The 25,574-nt window shown below is 51.6% G+C and overlaps 3 protein-coding genes across 13 annotated transcripts; 2 read left to right on the forward strand and 1 right to left on the reverse strand.

Annotated features, from left to right (window-relative positions):
• Positions 1 to 5,064: 5,064 nt before the first annotated feature.
• On the forward strand, positions 5,065 to 10,516 carry STING1 (stimulator of interferon response cGAMP interactor 1). Of its 6 annotated transcripts, none has more exons than XM_033406661.2 (9): positions 5,065 to 5,185; positions 5,371 to 5,462; positions 5,837 to 5,998; positions 6,467 to 6,693; positions 6,824 to 7,007; positions 7,257 to 7,365; positions 8,246 to 8,484; positions 9,219 to 9,405; positions 9,669 to 9,967. In XM_033406661.2, exons 4-9 carry the CDS (start codon positions 6,467 to 6,469, stop codon positions 9,752 to 9,754), a joined length of 1,032 nt encoding a protein of 343 aa, XP_033262552.1. In that variant the 5' UTR covers positions 5,065 to 5,185; positions 5,371 to 5,462; positions 5,837 to 5,998; the 3' UTR covers positions 9,755 to 9,967. The 6 variants fall into 6 exon arrangements, with proteins under 6 accessions (XP_033262552.1, XP_033262553.1, XP_004280346.1 ...); XM_004280298.4 differs by lacking the exon at positions 9,669 to 9,967 and adding an exon at positions 10,007 to 10,516 and having other exon boundaries at positions 5,076 to 5,185; XM_049708082.1 differs by lacking the exon at positions 9,669 to 9,967 and adding an exon at positions 10,007 to 10,516 and having other exon boundaries at positions 5,076 to 5,185; positions 5,837 to 5,937.
• Positions 10,517 to 13,149: 2,633 nt separating this feature from the next.
• SMIM33 (small integral membrane protein 33) lies at positions 13,150 to 15,255 on the reverse strand. The gene is made up of 2 exons (XM_033406667.2): positions 15,157 to 15,255; positions 13,150 to 13,837 (listed from the first exon to the last, which is right to left on the reverse strand). The coding sequence occupies exons 1-2, from the start codon at positions 15,163 to 15,165 to the stop codon at positions 13,358 to 13,360; spliced, it is 489 nt and encodes a 162-aa protein (XP_033262558.1). The 5' UTR covers positions 15,166 to 15,255; the 3' UTR covers positions 13,150 to 13,357.
• On the forward strand, positions 13,666 to 24,675 carry ECSCR (endothelial cell surface expressed chemotaxis and apoptosis regulator). 6 transcript variants are annotated; one of them, XM_049708085.1, is made up of 11 exons: positions 13,666 to 13,787; positions 16,778 to 16,949; positions 20,152 to 20,187; positions 20,436 to 20,486; positions 20,636 to 20,695; positions 21,678 to 21,725; positions 22,353 to 22,466; positions 22,852 to 22,950; positions 23,160 to 23,196; positions 24,061 to 24,157; positions 24,328 to 24,675. In XM_049708085.1, exons 2-11 carry the CDS (start codon positions 16,889 to 16,891, stop codon positions 24,334 to 24,336), a joined length of 612 nt encoding a protein of 203 aa, XP_049564042.1. In that variant the 5' UTR covers positions 13,666 to 13,787; positions 16,778 to 16,888; the 3' UTR covers positions 24,337 to 24,675. The 6 variants fall into 6 exon arrangements, with proteins under 6 accessions (XP_049564042.1, XP_033262554.1, XP_033262556.1 ...); XM_033406663.2 differs by lacking the exon at positions 13,666 to 13,787 and having other exon boundaries at positions 13,953 to 16,949; XM_033406665.2 differs by lacking the exons at positions 13,666 to 13,787; positions 21,678 to 21,725 and having other exon boundaries at positions 13,953 to 16,949.
• The last annotated feature ends 899 nt before the right edge of the window (positions 24,676 to 25,574 follow it).

Raw genomic sequence — 25,574 nt, forward strand, 5'->3', positions numbered from 1 at the left:
TTGTATCTAGAATATACAAAAAACTCCTATAATAATTACAATAATAAATTATTATAATAATAAAAAGGCAAATACCCAATTAAAAATGAGCAAAGGATATGAACAGACTTTTCTCAAAAAAGATATACAATAGCAATAGGCACATAAAAGATGCTCAACATCATTTACCATCAGGAAAATGCAAATCAAAACCACTATAAGACACCACTTCATACCAGTTAAGTGAGGATAGCTATACTCAAAAAGACATATGTAAACGCTGGCTAGGATCTAGAGAAATTAGAACCCTCATACATTGCTGGTGGAAATGTAAAATCATGGAGCCACTTTGGAAAACAGTCCAGTCGTTCTTCAAAAGGTTAAACAGAGCGTTACCAAGTGACCCAGCAACCCCACCCTCAGGTATTTACCCAAGAGAAATGAGAATATATGTCCATACAAACACTTGTACATGAATGTTCACAGCAGCATTCTTCATAATAGCCAAAAAGTGGAAACAACTTAAGTGTCTTCAGTAAATGAATAGGTAAATAAATGCAGTATATCTATACAATGGAATATTATTCAGCAATAAAAAGGAATGAAATGTTGATATATGCTGCAACATGGATGAATCTCTAAAGCATAAGAAGACAGACACAATCACATATTGCATGATTCCATTTATATGACATGTCCAGAACAGGAAAATCTATAAAGAAGGAAGGTAGATTTGTGGTTGCCTGAGGGTGAGGTGGGGGTGTTGGCTACAGGAGTTCTTTTGAGGTGATGAAAATGTTCTAAGTTTGATTGTGGGGATGTGAATATACTAAAAACTAATTTTTTTAAAATGAACATATCTTCCCATTTGTATTTGCCTTTGAAATGGAAGTCTTTTATTCTTTAGGACTTTTTTTTTTTAATTTATTTTTGGCTGTGTTGGGTCTTCGTTGCTGTGCACGGGCTTTCTCTAGTTGTGGTGAATGGGGGCTGCTTTTCATTGCAGTGCGAGGGCTTCTCATTGCTGTGGCTTCTCTTGTTGCGGAACACGGGCTCTAGGCACGCGGGCTTCAATAGTTGTGGCTCGCGGGTTCCAGTAGTTGTGGCTCATGGGCTCTAGAGCGCAGGGTCTGTAGTTGTGGCGCAGAGGCTTAGTTGCTCTGCGTCATGTGGGATCTTCCCGGACCAGGGCTCGAAACTGTGTCCCCTGCATTGGCAGGTGGATTCTTAACCACTGCGCCACCAGGGAAGCCCACTAAAAATTACTGAATTGTACATTAAATAAGTGAGTTGTATGGTATGTGAATTATATCTCAATTAGGCTGTTACCAAAAACTAACAAAAAACAGCAGTAGATCTCTCCACCCTGAGGAATACCCTCTTCCAGGAGGATGTAGGTCCATTATTTACTCCCTGAAGATACAGAAGCTCAACCAGCTGTGCTTCCTCAACCCCAATCATGCATCATCCAGTCCCTCTTTCTCTATCACATCTACCAGGATATTGTCTTGTCCTGGAAAGCCCATGACACACTAGGCAGTTCCATGATGGGGCAATAAAATTACAACAAGGAGGTGGCTGAGGTCAGACTCAGAGCCACCAATGGATGAGACATCAAGTCTCTGTGTCTGCCGGAGAGGTGACTTGAGCCCAGGGTAGAGGCCAAGATGACAGGGACTGGCAACTCCAAGAGTGTGATTGTCAATGGTGATGATGATGATGGTGGTGGTGGTGATTAGAGTTGACAATTACTGAGCACTTACAAGTCAGGCCTACAAACACATTATTTCTTTTCATTCTTATGACAATTTTATGAGAAAAAAGGTATTACCACCCTCACTTTAGGTATGAGGAAACTAACTCTCAAAGAAGTTATATAACTGGGCCAAGGTCACACAGCAAGGAGAGGCAGAGGCAAGATCCCAGGTGTACCATGGTCAGCTGATATCAAAATCCTCCCAATGTCCCTGCGCTAGCAGGATTCAGGAACATTTACACACAAGTATCAGGGACTTTTAACCATGAAAGGCATTGCATGGGCAAAAGAGTGGCTCCTTAGAAGCCAGAGGCCTCCTTATCCCACTCGTGGTCTGTCCCAGAACCAGCGTCCACTGAATGAATGCTTAGTGTTTTCTTCTCTCCCAGGAACACTGATGACAAGTTTCAGGGAAGACACGTGGGAACTGTAACTAGGCTGGCAATGGAAATGAAAGCCATCCCAGACCAGCACTTCTGGGGTGCCTGGAGGGAACACGCAACTACCAGGACGTGAGGGGAGGAGGCCCCAGGAGTGAGCAGGCTGTGGAGCAGAGTGTTGGCACTCAGCAACACTGACCCGAGGGCAGCAGCCTGTGAGCTGGGCAGCCTGGAACTTAGACCTAACTTCCCTCTGTGGTCCTCGGTTTCCTCCTTGTGTGCCAGATGGCCAGTCTGGAAGGGCTTCAAGGTCCCTGGCCATCAGCACAGCTGATGAGGACAATCTCATCCATGCAGTCGTTGTGACACTCCCCATGCCCTGAGACCCTGGCCACAGCCCACAAGGCTCCAACCAACTCTCCAGTACCCTTTCTTACATCACTGACCTTGTTATGGGTTGAACTGTGTCCCCTCAAAAAGATATGCTGAAGTCCTAACTCCCTAGTACCTGAGAATGTGACCTTATTTGGAGACAGTGTCTTTGCAGGTACAATTGAATTAAGATGAGGTCATTAGGGTGGGCCCTAATCCAATGGGACAATGGCTGGTATCCTTATAAGAAGAGGAAATGCCATGTGAAGACAGAGATGCACAGGGAGAAGGTCACCCCGTGATGATGGAGTCAGAGGCTGAAGTGCTACAGCTGCAAACCAAGGAACACCTCGGGCTGCCAGAAAGTGAGAGAGGCAAGGAGAGGTCCTCCTCTAGAGGCATCAGAGGAAGCATGGCCCTACTAACACCATGATTTCAGACTTCTGGCCTCCAGAACTGTGTGAGAATAAATTTCTGTTGTATTACACCACCAAGCTTGTGGTACTTTGTTATAACAGCCCTAAAAAAATAACACAGACCCCCAACATGCTTACATGCTCCCGCCACACCAGCCATTTCTGTTTCTCCTCAGGCCAAACTCCTTCCCACTCCAGGGGAAGGCCGTGCTGTTTTTTATGAATGTTCTAGACTCTCACTCCTCCCCCACATCTCTCTCTTGGTCCTCCAAACCCAGCATAAATGGCACTCCTTCAGGGAAATCTGGACTTGGGGTTTTCCAAGTTCCGCTCAGAGCAGCAAAAGGAATGCATTCTTCAAAGCCCTCACCATATCTGCAGTGACTCATACTGACTTGCAGTTATGCAAGGCCCATTGCACCTGCCCAGCTATAGGTGTTGTGACAACAGGGTTCTGGCCTGACACGTTCACAGGCATGTCCCATGCCTAGCACATTCCCTGACACATACAGCAGGAAGTCAGGACACAACTGTGTGGGCTGCATGGTACGTGGAAACTCCTGGGCTGGTATTTGAGGGCCCAGACATTGGGGCCTTGGCTGCCTCAGCAGCCTTCTCTCCAGTCAGACTTGGCCCCCAACTCCACACTCCGGATGGTCTCCCTGCCTCCCTGCCTCCCTGGTCCCCATCATTCCTCATTCCCCTCAGCCAGGCCACATCTTACTCTTCCTGAATGACCTGGCCCTCATGTCTCCTGCAAGGCTTTCCTCAGAGCAGGTTCAAACTCAGGAAAAAGAGCCCAGAGCAGCAGCAGGCAGCAAAGGGCAGTGAGGACAGAGTGGGGTGGAAGGAGGCCCCAAGACAATGTTGGGATTTTTTCTCTTTACAGCATACTCCAAGCATCAAACAACTAATACATGTTCAATGTCAGGAAAAGAAACCTTAAAAAACATAATGAGCAAAAATGGAAAATTATACTAAAAATCACTCACATTCCCGCCACACAGAGTAATCATTGTTAGCACTTTTCGTATATCATGTAGCCTTCCAGACCTTTTCTCGTGCAATGTGTATTTCTTAAAATGCAATTATACTGTTTTGTACTCTGCTTTTTTCCAATAAGAAACAATATACTAAAGGTATTTAAGAGTCAACATGCAAAATTACATCATCATTTTAGTGGCTACCTAACATTCTATTATAAGATGAACCACGGTTTTGTTATTCAGTCCCCTATTGTTGGACATTTAGATAGTTTTTAGTTTTTCTCTGGTATAAACAACACTGGCACAAACATCTGAAAAACTGGTATCTTTGTGCCCTTGTCTCATTATTTTTTGATGAATGATTCCCAGAAGTGAATTGCAAGGTCTACGATTCTATGTGCATTTTAAGGCTTCTAATGCATAGTGCAAATCTGGTCTATAAAATAGAGAACCAACCTCCAGGAGAAGCGGGCAGAGATGAAGCACAGGTTCAGGGGTGGAACAGTGGAGCTGACAGCAGTGGCATCACCCAGGGGAGGTGGTGCTGGCCGCTGGGCAGGATACTGGAGGCCCAAGGTTGCTTGGCACAGGGAGACTTTGGGGCAGCTGTGGACTGCTCACTCTGGGAGGACTCTGCTCAGGCCTTTTGTTTGGCAACCTTGACTTTCTTTGGTTCTGAAGCACTGGAGCCCTTGCCCACTGCAGGGGGCTCCCTTGTGAGCTCTTGTAGGGGAGAGAAAGTACAGTGAATTTGAATTCTCTCCATTCTTAGAAAATTATTCTAAAAAATGAGAGAGTTTTCTGGAAGCCTCCTTGCTCCTGAGAGGCCAATGGCACTTATGAACGTGGTGTGTCTTCTTGTGTCTGTTTGGGGTGTGGGGAAGGGTCTAGGCAAGGACCCTCTGGCCTGGGGACGTATGGACTGCTGTCGCTCTGTGGCTTCCACCCCAATCCCACTCCCGGGCGCCCCCTCCTCGAATCCAATCAGCTCACCAGTTTACCAGGAAGCAGCCAGAGACACTCCCCACCCCAAGGGGAAACACATCATGAAACTTGGTCCTGGCACCTTCCACCCCTTTCTGGGAAATCAAGGCACAGAGCCAGCTGGGTTTTGGAGCCACCTACCTGGTTCACGTCCCCACTCCCTCCTTTACTAGCCAGGGGACTGGGGCAAGTTAATTCACCTCATTGAGCCTCAGATTGTCCATGAGGTTAGTATTATACCTTCCTGACAGGGTGGCTAAGGGGATTAAGTGAAACAATTTATGTAACGCTTGGCATAATGTCTGGAGCACGGTGAGCACTTTATTATTATTATTATTACTATTATTATCATTCACGCGACTGCCTTTTTGGCTGGAAGCACCAGTTTCTCTCTGAGAAGTCACAGGCGTTGCCACTTCCTGTGGAGAGCCAAAACCCCACTCTTCTGCAGGGCTTCTGCTCCCACTAAGCTTTTTACTAGAAGGCTGTCGTTACAGGAAATAACTCTTCATTTTCCCCGCCTCTGGCCTGATATCACAGTCTTCAGAAAAAGAGGATCTGCATCTGGAAATCAGAATAAAACAAGCAGGTAGGGCAGCATGGTGTAGTGTGTGTGCTTGGCTGGGTGTGTGAAGTGCCCTGTGGGTGTTGGTAGAGTGGGCTTGATTGTGGGTGCTTGAGGGGCAGCCCGTTCAGGGCTGTGACTGTAGGGAGTTTGAGGGAGTTTCTGAACACCCATGGTCTGGGGGACGGGCAGTGGAATGCGGGATTTCTCAAGCTTTCTCCCTCACCCCAATACTGGGACGTGGCTCACCAGGGCCTTGGTGAGAAGGCTCTTCCTCCCTCCTTGGGCGGCAGGAAATAACCTCCCCAGCGCAGCCCAGTGCAGCTGTGGTTTGGTGAGATGCCAGGACTGGAGTGCTGTGGAGGAAGTTTCCATTGTTTTTAACCTTTCATTTTCAGGCTGCACCCTGAGAGGCCGTCCTCAGTTGCTGGGAGCCCTTGTGCCGGGCCTTCTCTCCTTGTTGCCTTCCAGAAACAAGCTGCCGTCTGGGAGGCAGAAGGTAAGATCAGGAGAAGCCCAGCCTGAGTTCCAAGGCTGAGGCCCCTGCAGAAGCTGCAGAGGTGGGTGGCAACCTTCTGGCTGCCCTGCCCCTACCCTCTGAACTGTAGTTTTCAGCTTTGCTGACTAAGGTCCTTCTTGGGGTGGATTGTGGGGAGAGGGAAGCCCCAGTCCCCAAGGGTCCCCAGGTGGGTGGTACCTCACGGGACACTTTCAGGTCTAGGTCTGGGGTAGTTGCTGTCTTCTTTCTTTGCTACACCTGTGGTCTCACTGGGCTTGGGTGGGGTGTGTATGTGGAGCGCATGCATTTCTTTCTCCACCTGCTCTGTTTTCAACAAATCTCTCTTGGATCGGAGCTCTGGGATGCTGTATGCCCAGCCTGTCCCCTCGAGGCGCCTCCAAGAGCAGCCTCTGGGTATGGCTGGGCACCAGGGAAACATAGAGCTGGGGCAAGTGCCCAGCCAGAGCCTCAGTCCCAGAACAATAGGAGAGTGAGGGGAACACAACCATGGATTTCTTGATATCCACAGATGCCCCACTCCAGTCTGCATCCATCCATCCCACGGCCCAGGGGTCACAGGGCCCAGAAAGCAGCCTTGGTCCTGCTAGGTGCCTGCCTGGTGGCCCTCTGGGGGCTGGGGGAGCTGCCAGACTACACTCTGCAGTGGCTGGTGCTCCACCTGGCCTCCCAGCAGATGGGGCTGCTGATCAAGGGGGTCTGCAATCTGGTCGAGGAGCTGAGCCACGTCCATTCCAGGTGACTCCCTGTAGTACCCATGGCGATTAGGCACCCAACATGTCTCAGTCCCTTGACCCCCAGCCCTGCCCCTCCTTGAATCTCTCTGGCTGAGCTGGGCTGGGGTCTGGAGCCTGGCTGTCACTTGCAGGTACCAAGGCAGCTACTGGAAGGCTGTGCGGGCCTGCCTGGGCTGCCCCATGCGCCGTGGGGCCCTGCTGCTGCTTTCCTGCTATTTCTACTTCTCCCTCCCAAACGTGGCTGGCCTGCCCTTCACTTGGATGCTTGCTCTCCTGGGCCTCTCACAGGCACTTAACATCCTCCTGGGCCTCCAGGTACGATACAAAGAGAGGTGAAGGGTCTGTTCACGAGGAGGCGTGGCACATGTGACCTGCTCTGAGCTTAGTACTGGGAGTGGGACTAGTTTAGAGGCTGGTCCTTGGATGGAGCCTGTAATGGTCTGGGTTCAGCAGTGGCAGAGAATGGAGCCAAATGCCAGCAGGTTGGGTAATCTTGTGGGGAGGAGGAGGAGGGTTCATGTTGTTCTTCATGGAGGCCCCCCAGCCCCACCCTGCTGTCCACAGGGCCTGGCCCAAGCAGAGATCTCTGCAATCTGTGAAAAAAGGAACTTCAATGTGGCTCATGGGCTGGCCTGGTCATATTATATTGGGTACCTGCGGCTGATCCTCCCAGGTGAGCCATCCTCTCTGCCCCCATTTCCAGATCTACAGGACAGACAGTAAGACACACAACCTTGTGTTTCCAGAACTCACTATATTTTCAAAGCATTTTCATGTCTAACAAACCATTTGATTCCCAAAACAATCTTGTAGGCATGAAGCTGTTATTATTATGCCTGGTTGACAGGAAGAAATTTGGAGCTTAGATCCATTAAGTGACTTGTCCCAAGTCACCCATGAATTCTTTCAATAAATATTTGCTGCATACTGTATGCCCTTCACGCGCACTTTCTCTTTTAATTCACACCCTGTGAGGAAGGGATAATCATCACCCCTGTTTTCACAGCTATTCTGAGAGATACAGTGACCTGTCCAAAGTCACACAGCTTAGTTAGAGGAGGAGACAGGATTTGAATCCAGGCCTGTCCAGAGCCTGGACCCTTGACTACCCCACTGGGAGCCCACGGGTCGTGTCTCATTCCTCTGACTTGCTGGTCAAGGCCATGGTTCTGCCCTGTCTCATGGCTGCCTTCCCTTGACACCAGGGCTTCCTCTAGAGGCCTGGCTCAGTGCATGTGGGCCTGCTGGCATGTCACCTCCCAGGACTCTTCCTGCCTCTCAGAGCCCTGAAAGCTGTGGTGGGAAGGAGTGGGGCTGACAGAAATCTGGACAAAGGTCAAGTGAGGGAGAGAAAGGGGTGGTGGGAGTAGGTGGAGGGGCGGGGAGGATGCTCACATGCTCTTCCCGTCCTGGCCTCCCAGGCAATGTGAGTGGACTGGCCCCTCGGTTCTCTTGCACCCACACATTGAGGGGAACAATGATGTGGGTCTCTGTCCTGACTTGGGTGGGAGACACAGTTGGTGGAAATGACTTCTTGGGCCTCTCCACCCCAGGGCTCCAGGCCCGGATCCAAATTTACAATCAGTTCCACAACAATGTGCTACGGGGCGCAGGAAGCCAACGGCTGCACATCCTCTTCCCGTTGGACTGTGGGGTGCCTGACGACCTGAGCATGGCTGACCCTAACATTCGATTCCTACACAAGCTGCCCCAGCAAAGTGCTGACCGTGCTGGCATCAAGGGCCGGGTTTACACCAACAGCATCTATGAGATTCTGGAGAATGGGCAGCCGGTGAGTGTGCAGGGAAGTGGGAATGCTGGGGAGGGGTCAGGCCTAGAGACCCAGAACTCTGGGCCCTGGCCAAGCCCTGATAAAAATTCACTGCCCTTCTCTGAGCCTCAGTTTCTCCAACTGGTGCCAGGGGTGGGACCAATTGAGGTCTGAATGACGAAACTGACAAGTAACATTAATTGGGCACTTACTGCATGCCAGATGCTATTCCAGGTGCTTCATCTGACTACCTCACTGCATCCTCACCACCACCCTGTGGGGTAGGGACTGTTATAGCCCCTACTTTACAGAAGAGGAAACCGAGACTCAGAGAACCAGGGAGAAAGTGGACAATTTCACCTTGAGTATACCATGCTCTTGACCATAAATCTGCCCTAGATGAAGGCCGTGAGAATGTGTGAAGGATTTCACGTGGGCTATGGGGAACCCAGCCAAGGCTGAACCCCAGAGCCCCATCCCCAGACTTGACTGCCAGCTGGAGCAGTTGACAGCCTAGCTCAGTGGGCCTTGCCCTGAGAATCTTAGGAGGAGGATCTGGGAAGGGTAAATTTAACGCAGCCCTGGCCCTGATTTAGGAGTGGGGTGTCAGAGGCAAAGGCCAACCAGACAGTATAGACCCCATCAGGTGGCCACCTCCCCTGACTCCATCCCTACAGATTGAGCAGTGGCACTGGGGTCCAGCGTCTGTCTGCCTGGCCCCTGGTTGAGTCTGGTCTTCCTTTTACCTCCTTCAGGCAGGCATCTGTATCCTGGAATATGCCACCCCCTTGCAGACCCTGTTTGCCATGTCACAGGATGGCCGAGCTGGCTTTAGCCGGGAGGACCGGCTTGAACAGGCCAAACTCTTCTGCCGGACACTTGAAGACATTCTGGCAGCTGTCCCTGAGTCTCAGGACAACTGCCACCTCATTGTCTACCAGGGTGAGGGGTTGATAGGCTTAAGGGCAGGAAAAGCTGGGGTCCCCAGGGATCTCCCAGGGGGTCAGCAGGAGATATGGCAGCACCACGCCCGGGTCTTCCCGAGTGGTCAGGGTATTCAAGCCCTGCCCCTTCCTCCCCTGGAAGGAAGAGGAGAGGTCCCATCTCCCCACCGTGGGATACCTGATTGCTTTCTGAGGTCTTTGGCTATGGGTCCCGGGTGGAGTGTGAAGAGGTGGGCTCTAGGGGCCTCTCACTTCATCTAGGGATGCTAGAAGAAGCAGATAGCCCCAGGCCAGGAGCCAAGAGACCAGGGCTGCAGCCTCAGCCATGCCACTCCCTTGCTCTGTGACCTTAGGCAGGTATCTGCCCCTCTCTGAGTATCATCTCTAAAAGAAAGAGGGTGGAATTCTCTTGTCTCTAAAACCACTGCTAGCTCTAGGATTTCATGAAACTCTAGCCCCAGTGGCTAGGAGTGGGGAGGAGGTGCAGGGAGGTGGGGGAGAGGGAGGGTTGGAGGATTCACCCAGCAAGTCCTCTGGGTGTGCTAGAGTGGGAATGTGTGAGGCCCTCACCCCACTCCCCACCCCTACCCTTGTTCCAGAACCGGCAGAGGGAAGCAGCTTCTCCTTGTCACAGGAGATTCTCCAGCACCTTCGGCAGGAGGAAAGGGAGGTTACCATGGGCAGCATGGGGACCTCGGTGATGCCCGTTTCCTCCACACTGTCCCAAGAGCCTGAGCTCCTCATCAGTGGCATGGAACAGCCTCTCCCGCTCCGCTCGGATATCTTCTGAGGCCCAGGGTCACCTTCCCTGAGCCCCTGGCCATCCCCAAGACTCTGGATTGGAGGATTTCTTTCTTCAGCAGCTAGAGGCCTAGCAGAGCCATTTCCTCCCATAGAGGGCCTCTCAGAGAAGGTCCCTGAGTTTGACATCTCAAGATGAATCCTATGACCTTGGGCAAGTTGTTTCACCTCTCTGAGCCTCAGTGTCCTCATCTATGAAATGGGATTATAATCATTGCCCTACCTACCTCACAGGGTAGTTTTTGTGAGGACTATGGCTGTATGGGTTTTTTGTAAACTCTAAATGCCAGGTAAACTTAAAGGATCTTTCAGGTGTCTTCCATTGGACCCTCAGACCTACTCTCTACCTTTCCTCTGTCCTGGGATGGCTTCAATAGGCTCCCTTGCCCTCTGGCTTCTGGTCACATTCAGTCAATGGGAAGCCCCAGTGGGAGAAGGAGGGGAAGGGAAGGGTGAGCTTGGGGTATCTATTCCCCCAGGTCCCTCCCTGCAGTATCAAGGTCACTGTGGGCTCTCTCTAGACCTAAAGGACCCTTTCAGTAACCCTGTCTATCTCCAGGTCTCATTAACTTCCTCCTCCTCATGCCCCTTCAGTCCTGGCAGTGGTATTGGAGCCTCACTGATGCTCAGTCTGGAGCGCTCACTCTCACTTGTAATTTCCTTACACCTGCCCTTTCTAAATAGTCCCCTTTTTATTTTTATTTTTAAAAAATTTTTGGCCACACCATGCAGCATTTGGGATCTTAGTTCCCTGACCAGGGATTGAACCCACATCCCCTGCAGTGGAAGCTTGGAGTCTTAACCACTGAACCACCGGGGAAGTCCCTAAGTAGTCCCCTTTTAAAACACTCCTCAGATTATTTGAGTATGCCATCTTTTTCTGGCCAGACTGACTGATACAGGTGGTTGGCCATTATTATCTGCAATGTCCAAATCTGGTTGCACAGACACATTTCCTTACACGCCTCCTCATCCTAGTACAGGGCCATAGGGTGGTAGCTATCATTTCAGTGTAGACAGAGCCCACCAGCTGGGCTGACGGTATAGAGCTGGGCAGCACCCCCGCTCCACCTGTCCTTTCAGTGCCCTTGTCTCCAGTGGGAGGCTTGGGGGACAGGGAGGGGCCTGAGGCAGCACACAGATGCCATGACGGTTACACACATGTGTCCTGGGCAAGGGGCTGCTCAAAGAAGCAGGAGCTAAATGTCTCCAGATGAGAGTCCCCTGGATAACGGGGGGAAGAGGGTTTGTGTGAGGTAATGGGATATACGCTGGGGACCTTGGACAACACAGCTGGCCACCTGCCATACTTTGTGCCATCACTGTTAGACCTGAGCCATTGCAACGACACCGTGGAGGCAAAATTGCCCCCATCTGGGAGGCCAGACGCCCATTTCTGCCACTTCCATCCATTCCACCCAAGACTTATTCCCTCCCTCCCACCTTTGTTTTTATCGCAAATGCTTTGTTTTTATCGCAAACTTCTGAGTACAGTATTACTGTGGAAAAAAACTCCACACACAGACACACATTGGCCAGAAGCAACGCACTGCTCCCAAGGATGACAGAGAGTAAAGAGAGAGCCAAGGGAGTGAAGGGGGAAAGTCTCCTCTCCTCCCCCACTGTGCCAGCCATTCTGCCCCTGAAGATCCCCCAGCTTCACATCAGTCATTCCAACACCTAAAAACCAGCCCAGAATTAAGGGTATCCCCAACATAACCTTTCCCTACCCATCCGGCCCCCAACATGGTGCTCAGACTATGGAGACTGATGGCCCCAGGTTCAAATCCTGATTCCACCACTTAGTACTTGTGTCCTCCTGGGTGACTTGATATCCCCAGCTGTAAATGGAGATAACAGTGGCTCTTCCTCCCAGGGCTGTTATGAGGAGTAAACAGTATAATATCCGTAGGTCCATGGATGAGTCTGGAGCCCACAAGAAGGAGCAACTATTAACATTAGAGCTGCCTCTTACCAGTCTCAGTGGAGGCAAGCCAGTTCTCTGCACACATTACAATCCCCGTCTCTGTTCCTCTTCATCTTCTGTTATTTCTCAGAGTCCTTGACTGTGCTGGGGTCTCACCGAGGACAGTCCCCAGGGTTGACTTGTTGCCCTGAGGTGTTCCCCAGAGTAAAGCACCCAGAAGTTCCTCCATAAATGTCTGTCTGCATGTTCTTGACTGCACATAAGTGAGGCTCAAAGGTGTCAGGGGAAGGGGTACCTTTCCAGAGAGCCACTGGGAGGCTCTGTTCTGCCTTCTTGGCCTCCTGCATCTTCCCAGCCTCCATGTCCCGCCCCCTGCAGGGATCCCCACCCCTTCCTCTCCCCAGACAAACTCCATGGAGCTCCTTTTCCTTTCCTGTTTTCCCACCAGCTGGAAGATTCTGGATCTGGGAAATGTCCTGGGGTAAATGCTAGGCTAGTTCTAACAGGCCAATGCGCACAGAAAGTGGGAGGTATTGAGAGCCCCCCCACACCAGTTTCCTCTATCCCATCCTGGGAAGGCAAGATAGAGTCTTGCTCCAAGATAGTGGGGGCAATTCAAAGACAATTTGGGGAGCTATGATTGGAGCTTGGGGCTTTTAAGGGCCTTGGAAGTTGTTGGCAAGACCTGGTCCCTGACAGCCAAAGGTAAAGGGTAACAGATTTTCCTTCCTTTCCTAAGTCTCAGAGAAGGCAGACCCCTGGGTTCTTTGCCTTGGCTCTCCGTGGCTGGCCCTCACAGGCTGTGGGGACGGGTCCTCTACCAGGAGTCTCTGACATCCCTGCACAGGGGTGGGGTGGGTGGTGGAATCTTCCAAGCTAGACTCACTTTGACACCAAAAGGGGAGGAGATGAGGAGTTGAGGAGGGAGTAGTAACTCAGAGAGGGAGGTTCAGTGGTCTGGTGGTCCCTGAAGAGGAGGGGGTAAGTTTGTAAGGACAAATTGGACCCTGGGAATGCTCACAGCAGCATTCAAGCTTCTTTTATTTCTTTGGTCCATGACAGGGCTTTCTGTATAAATACTCTGCTGAGAGGGCAGCTCCAGCTAAGTCCATGTGTGCCCTTACGAAGCGCTGATGCCCAGGCCCCAATTTGCTTTTGCCCTAATTCTCTGTCCAGTTTCTTGTTCTGAGCCAGGTCAGGCCAACTTTCCAAAGTCTCCCTCCTACAGAAATGTGACTTCATCAATGCTGAACCTGGGCCCATCTGGCACAGGGCAGGAGTCAGAGCCAGGAGGTTCCTGCTGGGCGTCTTCGTGACTGTCCTGACGGCCCAGCACTCGCCAGTGGGTGAGAGAGATGCCACCCTCTGGCTTTGGGGATGGTGGCTCTGTGGCGAGAGTGGCATGGCCCTTGTGTAGCCTTGGCCCACAGTGGACTGCCACCACGATACAGACTGCCAGCAAGACAAAGGCAGTGACAATGACAGTTAGCAGGGGCAGCCCGACCCCTTGAGGTGGTTCCCAGGTCCCGCCCAGCACCTCCGGAAGTTGCCTCTGGGGCACCTGCCCCGCTGAGCCGTTCACAGCTGCAGAAAGCCAGGGATGGTGGCCAGCCTGGGAGGGAAGCAGCAGACAGAGAGGGTGACATGGGCACGTACACACAGAAAAAGACCAAAATAGAAAGAGATAGACACCCAAAGGGAACTGAGAGAGAGAGAGAGAGAGAGAGAGACAAAGAAAGACAGAGAGACAGTAAAGACAGAGAGAGAAGAGACACAGAATCACAGAGATAAACACACATAACAATAGAGAGAATGAAAGAAAAAGACAGAGGGGGATACAGAGAGAATGAGAAAGATACAAAGAGAGAGACAGAAAGAAAAAGAGAGAGATGAAGAGACGGAAGTGAAGATAGATGCAGAGAAACAGAGGGGGAAAAAAAGCAGAGATAAGGCAACAAGGTCATTCGGAAAGGGACAAAGAGAGGGGCTTTATTACAGGCTGGCATATAAAGTTTGCCTCCCCACCCCCCCAAATCCCCTGCCAAGTCCCCTCCCACTGCTCTCTCTTCCCAGGTCCTCAGGAAAACTCCTAAATAGATCCTATGTCCTGGGTCAGGAATCTTAGCACACTATGGGCTGCTGTCCCATGTCCTGGCCAGGGGGCAGTGAACAGCTATTCCTTAAAGTCCCAGGAAAAAGGAGTCATTTTGTCCAGCATCTTACGTTCCCACTACTCTCCACATACACAGTAGGAAGAGGGGTGTACCCCGGGGAGAGGGAGAGAGGAAGAAGAGGCATGAACCCCAGAGGCTTGGAGTGAGGCAAGAGCTATACCCCAAAACACCCTGCTCAGAATCAGGTTCAGGGGCCTGGAGGGGAGGGAATGCCCAGTGTGGATTCCTGGCTTTGTCCAAGATGGACTGAGGAGACCCCACGCCAACCTCTGTTCTCCTTCAGGGTCTTCTACCAAAAGCTGGGGGTCACTATCCCTACCTCTGTCTGTCTCTATCCTGCTAAGTATTGAGAGGGGGTTGGGGGGATTACCATCAAGGTAGCAAACCTCCATATTGTAAGCCCCAGAGCTGACAAAGTTATCACAGGCTCAAGAAACTATCTCCTTAGTCTTCTCTTCCCCAGCTGGACCTTGAGGAGCAGACCCTTGAGGTGGAGCCCTTCCCCTAACCCTGAACCCTCAGCCTGGCCATCCCCATGGGTAGGCACCTGGGGTCCAGGAAGGGCTGGCCAGAACAAACCCACTCCCTTTAGTTCCTGAGTCACACTGTCCACCCCATCCCTCCCCAGTACCTGTCCCTCGGCATCTGGAAAGCTCAATACCTACGTCCCCACCTTGCTTGAAAGTCAGAGCTCTCTGGGGCCCAGGCCACAGAGCTCCCAGGCCAGGCGGTGGGGAAGCAGCTCCGGATGTACCGGGGAAAAAGGGAAGCACAGGCTGGTGAAAGGCTTGGGGCCCCTGGGGAGAGTCTCACCAGCGTGGTGGGAGGGGGTGAGCTGAGAATCTACCTGATGCATTGTCCGGCTGCGCAAGGCTCCCTCGGGACTGGCGGCCAGCCGGGCAAAGGAGAGCCTGCCTCCCCAGCTCGGTCCCTACCCGGAGCTGCCACGTCTATGGGGCTTACGGGGCACACACCCTCTGCACGCGCAGCCTCAACGCTCTCTCCTGCGCTTTTACTTCCTCGAACATCTGGACTACCCTGAGCCCAGCCCTCAACTCTGACAGTGCTTTGATCTTACTCCTTGGCACCTCCTTTCATGCCCCCTGCCAGCTTCAGGAGCCTAGGTCTGCCTGCCTGTACCTCCTCTACAAGATCCCAGGCACTTGGCCAGCGCCTTAATCCCGCCCCGCCCCCCACCAGGACTTGCCTGCTCTCTATCCCAACTGATTCCTTGAAGTCATTATCTTTGATGTTTTTTAAAAACGCGATTTCTCAAACACACTGGAAAGTGCAGACTATAATATACTAAATCTCTCTGGCCCAACCACTAGTTCTGTTCATCTCAATAGTCTGTCACATTGATTTCAAAACATTTTAAGGACTAAAACATTACAAATAAAATAGAAGCCCCGCTCCCTGACCTCTCCCCTCCTTCTCACTGTAGGGATAAACATCTTGTTGAATTTGATATCTATCATTCCCATGCAAGGCATTCTTTTCTCTTTGGGTTCTTTGACTTTCACAAATATAAACTCTGGTATGTCTCTTTGCACTTGTCTATAACTTCATTTGTGAATGTGTGTGCTTTAATGCATCCAAGACACAAAAAGTGCCCATCAGTCTCTCCTCTCCCTGGAGACAGTTTATAAAGGATAATTTTGGGTTCCCAACTAACTCCATGGGACCAGCCATCCCTCAATCTGTCCCTTGCTGTGCATGCACCACCCTCTATTCCAGTCTGGAGACCAGGAGACCCCCCAGGAACTCCCCTCACCCAGTGATTTGATCCCAGGAAGTAAGATGTAGCCTCCTGATTCCTTGTCTCTCAGCCCAGCTGCTACACACCCTAACGTTTAGGGACCCCACTCAGACCTCCAAGCTCGCTTAAGCTGCTGGTCATTGGGCTGCTGACTTGACCTGCAGAGTGAGTGCAACTGACTGGCTGGATGCTAAGGACAGGGTGCTGCTGGAGCACAGGGAACACCTGACCCCAACGTGAGGGGAGGGCTGAGGGAGGGATGCTTAGAACGTGGTCCTCTTGTTTTTCTATTCAGAATAACAATAATGTTTGTAAGGTCTCCCTGAAAGATGTAAGGAGTCCCATCTGCATCCGGAGCCCTGAGGAGGGAGAGGCATGTAGAGGATTCAGTCTACAGAGGGTGGGCGGCCGGTGGGCCGAGCTATAGGGCTCAATGAAACAGAGTTACACTCCAAGAAAACCTCCAGGTGGTGTACGGAGGGACCGATGGATCCCCACGGAGGGGAAGAGAGGGGGCACGGGGCCAGGTTGCCATCGCTGGCTTTTGGGCACAGGTCCTGGAGGAGACCACGGCGGCCCTAGCCCAGGCCACGAGGAGCCCGGGCGCAGGCGCGGCTGTTTCAGCCTTACATCCTCAACTGGGCTGCCGGGCTGAGCAGGGCCCCTGGAGCCAGTCCCAATCTGTTTCCTTCTATTCTTTGACAGGAAGCTCTGGAGAGTCAGCCCCCACCCCCATCCCGCCCCAGCACTCCCTCTCTCTTTTCCACTATGGACAGAGCCTCCGCACAGAGGCTGCCTGCCTGCCGCCGACCCAGCTGACATGGGGAGCGTCGGAGAAACGCAGCTGTGCTGGGCCATCCTGGGCTTCCTCCTGCTCCAAGGTAAGAGGCACCTGCCACTGTCCTTCAGCAGCTCCTCTCCTGCGGCCGGCAGTCCTGGGCGCCTGTCTCTCCTTCAGGACACACACCACACAGGCTCTGCATCCAGGGCTTCGCTCACCCGGAGGGAAATTCCAGAGCCTTTTTGTGAAGGGGACCACTTGGCTTGGGAGCTGGTCATTCCCAGGCAGCGGTAAAATAGAGGTATGGTTAGACTCTTTTGTGGGACATTTTCCAGGGTGAACTGGGGCCCCCGGAGAGGCTGGCCCCCTGAAATGTGGGAGGTGACTGTCTTGGTGTGAGGCTGAGGCTGGAAAGCCCCTTCCAGGGTGTCCTAGCACAAAACTGTCTGTACCTTGGCTTTACAGGTGAGCTTTTTTCTTCTTTCATATGAGGAGTAACAACCTGGGATTTCCAAATATTGACTTTATGCTCAAATCACAGCAAGAGGGACTCAGGTTAGATACAAAGAACCATTTGCCAAAGAAGATGTACACATTTCATCTAGGAGGCCAGATGAAATGACCCCCAGAGGAAATGACTTGGGAACAACACCTCTCAGATAGAGCTCTGCTAGCTGATGAGTTGTGAAGCAGCTCATAAGGGGTCCTCTAATTAGGGAGCGGTTTCTGGGAAACATGAGAAATCCAGGAGATTCTGACTCACAGGGCAGAAACTTCCCTTCGGTCATCCCTTCCCCACCCCCACCTCACCCTCCACAGGTCCTCTGTGGAGGATTTATGAGCATGTGCTCAAAGCGGCAGAAGGGGGTTCAAGAGTATTTGGATGGGGAGGGAGGATGGCGGTTTCTTGGCGGTGGGTGAGAGGGCCCAAGTTCCCCAATGCTCTGTCTCCTGGAGAGGTCAGACATTTTTCTAAAAGCCCAAGGACTGGGGATAAAACTCTGATTGTCCCATTCCTATTCCCCCACCCCCTCCCGGGAGGATAGAGTCACACATCTGATCTGGGGCTGGGGGACTAGGCTATCGTAGAAACCTCAGAAATGGCAGAGGAGGAGATTAAAAGGTGAGACCCACGAGGGGACATTTTCACAAACCTAGGCTTGTCCCAGCTTCCCTACCTGCCATCCTGTCCCAGCCAAGCCCCAGGGTTAGGAATGTCCTGAGTGATTCTACCTGAGCTACAATCACCCTTGAGTATCCTAGCCGCTCATCCCAGGATCTCACAGCCCTCGCTGTTTCCTTCTTTTGGTGGACTGGGAATCTTTTTGAGGATATTCAGGCCCACAAAGAGACGTGACTGTGGAGACACAGATTCAGGGCAGACTTGAAACTTGGAGGATTGGAGAGAAGGGGGCAAAATTTTAAATGTTTAGAATTTCTTGAGCATGAACTGTCAGGCCCTGTGTTAAGTGCTTTATGTGCCTTTTCTTATCCTCACAATGACTTTTGGGCTACTAAAATCACTTGCATTTTAAAGAAGAGAAAACTGAGGCCCAGGTCAGACAGTAAGCGACAGAGTCAGGGCTTGAACTCAAGACCGCCAGACTCCTAAATCTATGAGTTTAACTACTAAACTATGCTGCTGAGGAAAACAGTGTGGTGGTGGTGAAGAGGGGGAAGAGAGAGGCTGGCAGGGAGTGAAGCAGGTAGGGATTAGGGAGGGGAGACAGGAAAGTAAGATATCCCTGTGCCTAGTGGTCAGAGGCAGACCGGCCTATAAAAACAGATGCTCCCCAAGTCCCTCCTCTACTCACAGAGGAATCCACTGTTGACAAACTGTTCCGGTAGGGGGAGGGGAGACAGGAGACAAAGAGAGAGCAGGCCACTGGGACTCAGAGCTTGTGACTTTGGAACTCCTTCTAAGACACTAGTTTTGCTTCTAGATAAACGCAGGAAGGCAGTGAACTGTGCCTTCCCACTAAAAACTAGTTATCACCTTATAGAACAAAGATGGTACCTTAGATATGTTTGATCAATAACTGATAGATTTTTTTTTTTTTTTTAAGACATGCCTCAGATTGAAAAATGTTCACCCAGGGTGATTCCCCAGCTGGGAAGAGTTCTCTCTATGCTGGGGCACCTAGAGGTTTTAACTCCCCTCTTGACGGCCCCACCCAAGGAGGGAATGGGGCTATGAGAGATGGTGACCTGGAAAAACACAGCCCTGGCTTTGGGCAAGCTTGGGCTTGGAAGCAATTAATTCCACACTATCCAAGTGATAGCACCATGGAGGAAGGCAGTGGCTGAAGAAAATAAACTAGTGGGCTGCCCCAGGCTGGGCAGGTCCCTGGCCCTCAGCAGCCTCTGTTCACCGGGGCCTGGGCCCCCAGCCCAGCTAGTGGAGGACGGGAACCCAGCTGGGCGGCTCCACTTCCCCACGTTGTTTTCCTTTCACATTGTTCACAGGTTTCAAGAATGATTTCATTGTGGAAAATAAGCAAACACAACCTGACCTTTCAGATCCCATACACACAGGGGACACGTATATGGACACACAGCACACAGGCCCATCTGCCTGGAGGTCCGCAGGCACACTCATGCACACACACAAAGGAGAACGAGGCCTTGTGACTGGGGCCTCCTGATAATTGCCTCTTCCCTGGGTTTGGCTAACAGTGACCATTTCTGAAGTAGCCTCTATCTGTTAGAGTAAACTGGTGGCTCGTTCTAGAATTTCCTTGCCTCCTGTATGTACCTCAGAACTTGCTTCCTGTGTAGGCCCTTACCTCCAGCTGGAGGGGCACAGAGACAGCCCAGGTACCAACCCCAATCCCTCACCTCATCTTATTCACCACATCTTTCCATCCCCTTCCCTTGGGGCAAGACCAGGATGACAGTATTCACAGAAAAGGGGTGGCTCCATGGTAGTGTAGTGAGAACATTAGCTAGAGAGCTGGAGTTCTGGGTCTTTGTCTAGACGTGGCAGGTCACTGGCCCTCTGTCCTTGGACGTATCACTACTTTGGAATAACCTTCCCCTGCCCTTGTGTCAGGTTGGTATATAACCCATGTGGGACTGAAGAGACAGGAAAGGACTCTAGGACAATGAACCATGAGGTGCTGGTGATGGTGTGATTGAGTCACAGTCTCAGAGGAAGCCAGCGCCGTGAGCTGGAGTCACATCCTCTAGCCTACTGCCAAGGGTGTCTGCCTTCTTGCGTGGGAGGCTGGAAGCCAAAAGGCCTGGGTTCTTCTCCGGGGAGGCTCACCAAGCTAGTCTACGTGTTCTGCTTTCTCTTGCAGGCCACAACTCCCTGCCTGCGACAACTAGCCCTCAGGGTAAGACCAAAGACACAGGGCCTACTCCAGCATTCTGGCCTGGGAGCTGAGGAAAAGTGGAAAAAGCTCCAGGAAAGAGTTCCTGTTTGGCACTAATCTTTCACATGCCTTGAGAGAGGAGAGAGATGACAGGTTGGGGTGTGGGGTGGGGGAGGAAGAAAGACTAGAAAACACCAGCTTAGCAAAGGAGAGAGGCAGATGGAGCAATAGGAGGCAGCGGACCCTCAGTCTCAGATGATCTGTTTCAGGAAACTTCAGCAGTCATAGTCCAACCACAGAGCCAACTTCCCCCCAGACAGGTGAGTGAGTGTGGTTGCCTAGGGGCCAAGCCCTGTCCCTTGCCCAGCCCTTTAGATCTGCTTGGAGCCCAAGGGTTCTCGGGTGGGCTAGGGAGTGTGGTGTCACCAAACCTGCCCCACCTCCAGCTGCCCTCCACTTGTACTTGCAGGAGACGGTCCTTCCGCAGAGCCCAACTACTCCAGCCCTCTGTCCAGCACCAGCATCCCAGGTACTCTGCCACTCAGATTACAGATGCCATCCAGGGAGGGTCCAGCGAGGAGGCAGACACAGTTTCTGCTCTAAAGGACAATACAGATAAGTGGAGGACCAGACAAGCAAATAGGACCTCATATTGACAGTTACAAAGCGGGGTGAGAAGGGCCATGATGAGCGTAAGCCGAAGGTGCTATGGGAACCCGGGCAACATTAGCCACTTCAGACTTGGGGGCCAGACATCACAGAGTGAGTGATCTCTGAAGCTGAGGCCCAAAAAGGAGTTAATCAGATGAAGACTGTGGGGTGGAGGGGTGGTAGGGCATATCCCAGGGAGAGGGAACTGCACAGGTAAAAGCCCAGAGGAACGGAAGGCAGACTTGGGGCTAAAAAGCTTCCCTGCGCACATGCTGGTCGAGGCCCTAAGCAGGCCACGCATGCTTCCTAATCTGAAGCAGCTCCAGAGAAGCCCTCACAGGTCTCCATGGAAGCCAGTAAACCCATGACTCTGAGTTCAAGCACCATGGCCGGTCACCCCTGTCCTTGCTGGGACTGACTTGGTCCCAGCCACAGATGCACACGTTAGGACTCCATGAGTACCTGAGACTGGGGGTGAAAAACCCTGGGTCATGTCTGACTGGGTTCCTTCTTCCCGCCTCGGGAAGCCCAGGTCCTGCCCCACAGTGAGGGTTCTCAAGGCCAGGATCCACACCAGTGGTACCCTGCTCTGGGAGAGAAGTAGAGAGGCTTGGGGTTGGGGGGAAGTGGAGACAGGAACTGGTCTCAGTGAAGGTTAAAGGAGCCTGGACTCAGGACTGATAAAGACATAGAACGGGTAAGCCGAGGGTAGGAGAACCCAAAATGTTGGAAAGGGAGGCAGAAAAGGCGGGAAAGGGCTACACGCTTCTCAGGGCTGGTTGGCCTTCACCCAGCAGCATGGGAGAAAACTAGGAGGGGGTGGACACCCTCCATCTGGGCCCTCCTGTTTCATGGTGCAGGCACAGGTGTCCCAAGCAGCAGCAAGAGCAGTGACAGTACAAGCAGAGGTACGTCCTGTCTGTGCTCACAGTGAAGAGCACCCTGACCCTTTCTCTCATCCCAGCCCTCGGCTCTGGGGCTTTTCTACACTTCCAGACTTATTTAGGAGTTGGGTGAGGATAAGGAGGCGGAATAGCAATCAGGCCTGCAGTAAATGTGTTGAAGCGGGGCAGAGATGGGCAACCATACCGCTTTTTAAGAGCACCAGAAACTTGTGCCCATTAACTGGCAGCCTGGCTTGTTAGGTCAGTGCCTGGGGACAAACATCTGATGCCCTTCCTTCCTTCCGCCTCAACCTTTGGCAAAACACAGATGGCTCCCCCTTGCCCGGTCTGGCTCCCTATCTCTGCAGCATAAATCCCTTTCCTCTGGACCCCACGGGTGTGGTGGGAAGAGCATAATGAGAGAAGCATCCTGAATTTTCTGAAGTCCTCTGGAACTAGGAACACGAGCAACCAGCAATGCTCTTCACGTGATTCCACATCACCCAGTTCTGAAGGGTGGGAGGAAGTCTTTTTGGTAGGGCATGAGTTCTCTCTGCAGTCCTCTAACTGGGGGATGTGGGAGGGGACCAGCTTTCTCATATAGACCGCATCAGTCCCTTCGCTGATACCCCCATCCCTACTCCCTTTTAGACACCTCTCACAATGTTACGTCCAAATTACCCACCATGAATTTGAGGACGAGAGAAGACTCGACCGTCCTGCCCAGCCCCACGTCAGAGACAGTGCTCACTGTGGCTGCATTCGGTGAGAGGGAGGAGAAGGTGGGGGGTGGCAGGGGACCTCACGCCTGAGCTGACTTGGACTCTAGCACTCAAGTTCAAATCTTGTCCATTTGGTTTAGGAGGGTTTGGCTGACGAGGAAGATGCTGGTGGGAAGGAGCCTCCGCTGGCCCTCCCCTCCGCTCTTCTGGACCCCAATGGGCTCCATGTTCTTAAGGGAGGATGGGGGTAGGGCTGTGGAGCCAGAAATAGCAGGCTGAGAGCTCATTCATTCAACAGAGAAGGGGAATTAACTTTCCTCCCAGAGCCTGTCTACACAGCACTTAGCTGGGAAGGGAATTTGGACTCCTGTTGCCCTCTTCTGTCCTGTCCTCTGCTTCTCCTTCACCCCATCCTCTTCCCTATTCAGGTGTTATCAGCTTCATTGCCATCCTGGTGGTTGTGGTGATCGTCCTGGTCAGTGTGGTCAGTCTAAGGTTTAAGTGTCGGAAGAACAAGGAGTCTGAAGGTACATGCCCTGACCCTCAGGGCCCCCTTTGCCTCTCTTTGATGAGGGACCCAGAGCTAGATTCTGGAACTGACACCCAACCTGGAGTTGAGGGAAGGAATGGCACCACTAGGGGAAATGGGAGGGTCCACTGGGTGGGCTTTGAGGGGCAGCTTTGGCTTCTGAGTTACAGCCTGTGACCTCCAATCTGTGCCTTTGGATTTTTACAGATCCCCAGAAACCTGGGAGTTCGGGGCTCTCTGAAAGGTAAGACTGTCAGAGGTATAAGGGAAGAATCATCTACTGACCTCTTACTCCCCCATTCCAAGAGGGACCAACACTTCCTGCCTTCACACACACACACACACACACACACACACACACACACACACACACACACACACACACACACACACACACACACAGAATCCTGACAGCCTCACCGAGACCAGGACTTGGGCAGGTGATGGACTGGAACGCTTCAGCCCCAAGGCTAAGTCTTTATAACCCCTTCGTGAAAAGTGCAGGAATTCGGATTCTGATATACTCCTTCAACAAGAAGGTACTTATTTAAGGAACCACTTGTTGAACACCTTATATGTGCCAAGCACTATGGTAGAAATTTTTGTAATATCTCAAATTCTTAGAGGAGTTCTTCAAGGCAGATATTACTGCATTTTACACATTTAAAAAATTAAGACTTAGGAGAGGTTATAACTTGGTCAAGATCACACAAGTAGTAGGTAGTTTGCAAAACTAAGTTTTTTTTTTTTTTTTTGCGGTACGCGGGCCTCTCACCGCTGTGGCCTCTTCCTGCCTCAGAGCACAGGTTCCGGACGCGCAGGCTCAGCGTCCATGGCCCACGGGCCTAGCCGCTCCACGGCATGCGGGATCCTCCCGGACCGGGGCACGAACCCGTGTCTCTTGCATCAGCAGGCGGACTCTCAACCACTGCACCAACAGGGAAGCCCGCAAAACTAAGATTTAAACACAAGTCTTTGGGGCTTCAAAGCACACACTCATTTCATTATAGTCCACCAACAAAATAAAGGTTTCACAACCCCCAATTCCTTGACCCCCATTGCCCTATGGCTCCTTCTGTCTATAACCCATGTTCCCTTCCTTCCCCAGCTGCTCCACAGCCAATGGAGAGAAAGACAGCATCACCCTCATCTCCATGAAGAACATCAACATGAACAACAGCAAAGGATGCCCCTCAGCAGAGAAGGTGCATTTTTCCTGGTTCCTTCCTCCCTTCTCCCTCCTCCTCCTCCTTTCAGGCTCCACTTCCTTAACCAGAAAGGAGATACTTTCAAATATCCAGGCTCTTCTCTCCTCTTCCCTACCCCACCACTCCCGGTTAACTTCATCCATCCTCATTATGTATTTATTTTGCAGGTTCTTTAAAAGCAACCTTGGGTCCCTGTGGATCTGACGATGATGCAGCTTCCCTGTGACTGTAAGAAGGAAGGCGATGGGATGGGTAGAGGCAATAAACTAGATATAAGTTATTTTATTGTTTCACATCTACTCCCAGATCTAAAGGACATTAGCATTCCTCCAGATCTGGGAGCAAGCTGCCAGCATGAGAGACTCTTTCCCACATGGACTGTCACCCTAGAAGCACAGCATGCTCCTCCCACCATCTCAAAGTCACAGGGAGGAGGAGTCTATAGGGCCAGAGCAAGGAAAATGACAGCGAATTGGTCCTTTCTATTTTGCATTAAAATTATTTTCTAGCCTGCAGTATAATTTCTTTTAAGGTCTATGTTCCCATGGGTATTTCTTAACAGAGTGTTTTAGCAGCTCTGGGGCCTCCTGTTGTAGGTAAGGCATGTGTGCAAGTTTCTACCCCCGTGGGGAGCTCTCTGAGAAACCTGGGAGGTGGAGAGAACTTTTTGTCAGGTCTGCCTTGTTTCACCTGGTTTATTAAGTAGTGACAAGGACTAATCACTCCAATAGAAGGGAGAGAAAAGGAGCTGTAAACAGTGATCACTGTCACCAGTAAAGAAGTTTTAAGTCTGGAGAGTGAGAACATGGGACGCACAACGCATTCTGATTAGAAAACTCCGGTGACAATGGGTTTCCCTGGTGGCGCAGTGGTTGAGAGTCCGCCTGCCAATTCAGGGGACACGGATTCGTGCCCCGGTCTGGGAAGATCCCACATGCCGCAGAGTGGCTAGGCCTGTGAGCCGTGGCCACTGGGCCTGCACAGAGCCTGTGCTCCGCAACGGGAGAGGCCACAACAATGAGAGGCCCGCGTACCGCAGCAAAAAAGAAAAGAAAAGAAAAGAAAACTCCGGTGACGAGAGCTGAATAATATAAGGGCAAATGTCCTCTGCCTGCCCCAGGTAGACTTGCCTCATTTTGGTCCTAGCTGTGGGAATAGCACTGGGAAGGTTTGGAGCGAGGATAGATCTGTGACTTCGTAAACCCAAATCCACTCCCTTTGCCCCACACAACTATGATTTTTGTGTCCAAGACACAGAATAATGTCTCACAAACACTGTAAACTTGTTTCAAGAGAATAAGAATGCAGTTACCTTAGTCATCTCTACCATGACACTGGTTTGGAAATGAATCTTGGTTGGGGAGAGTCAATGGAAGAGTCATCTGGATATGTCTGCATGGAGTGCTACAGGCAT

This window comes from Orcinus orca, chromosome 3, assembly GCF_937001465.1.
Source record: "Orcinus orca chromosome 3, mOrcOrc1.1, whole genome shotgun sequence".
NCBI classification, from domain to species: Eukaryota; Metazoa; Chordata; class Mammalia; order Artiodactyla; family Delphinidae; genus Orcinus; species Orcinus orca.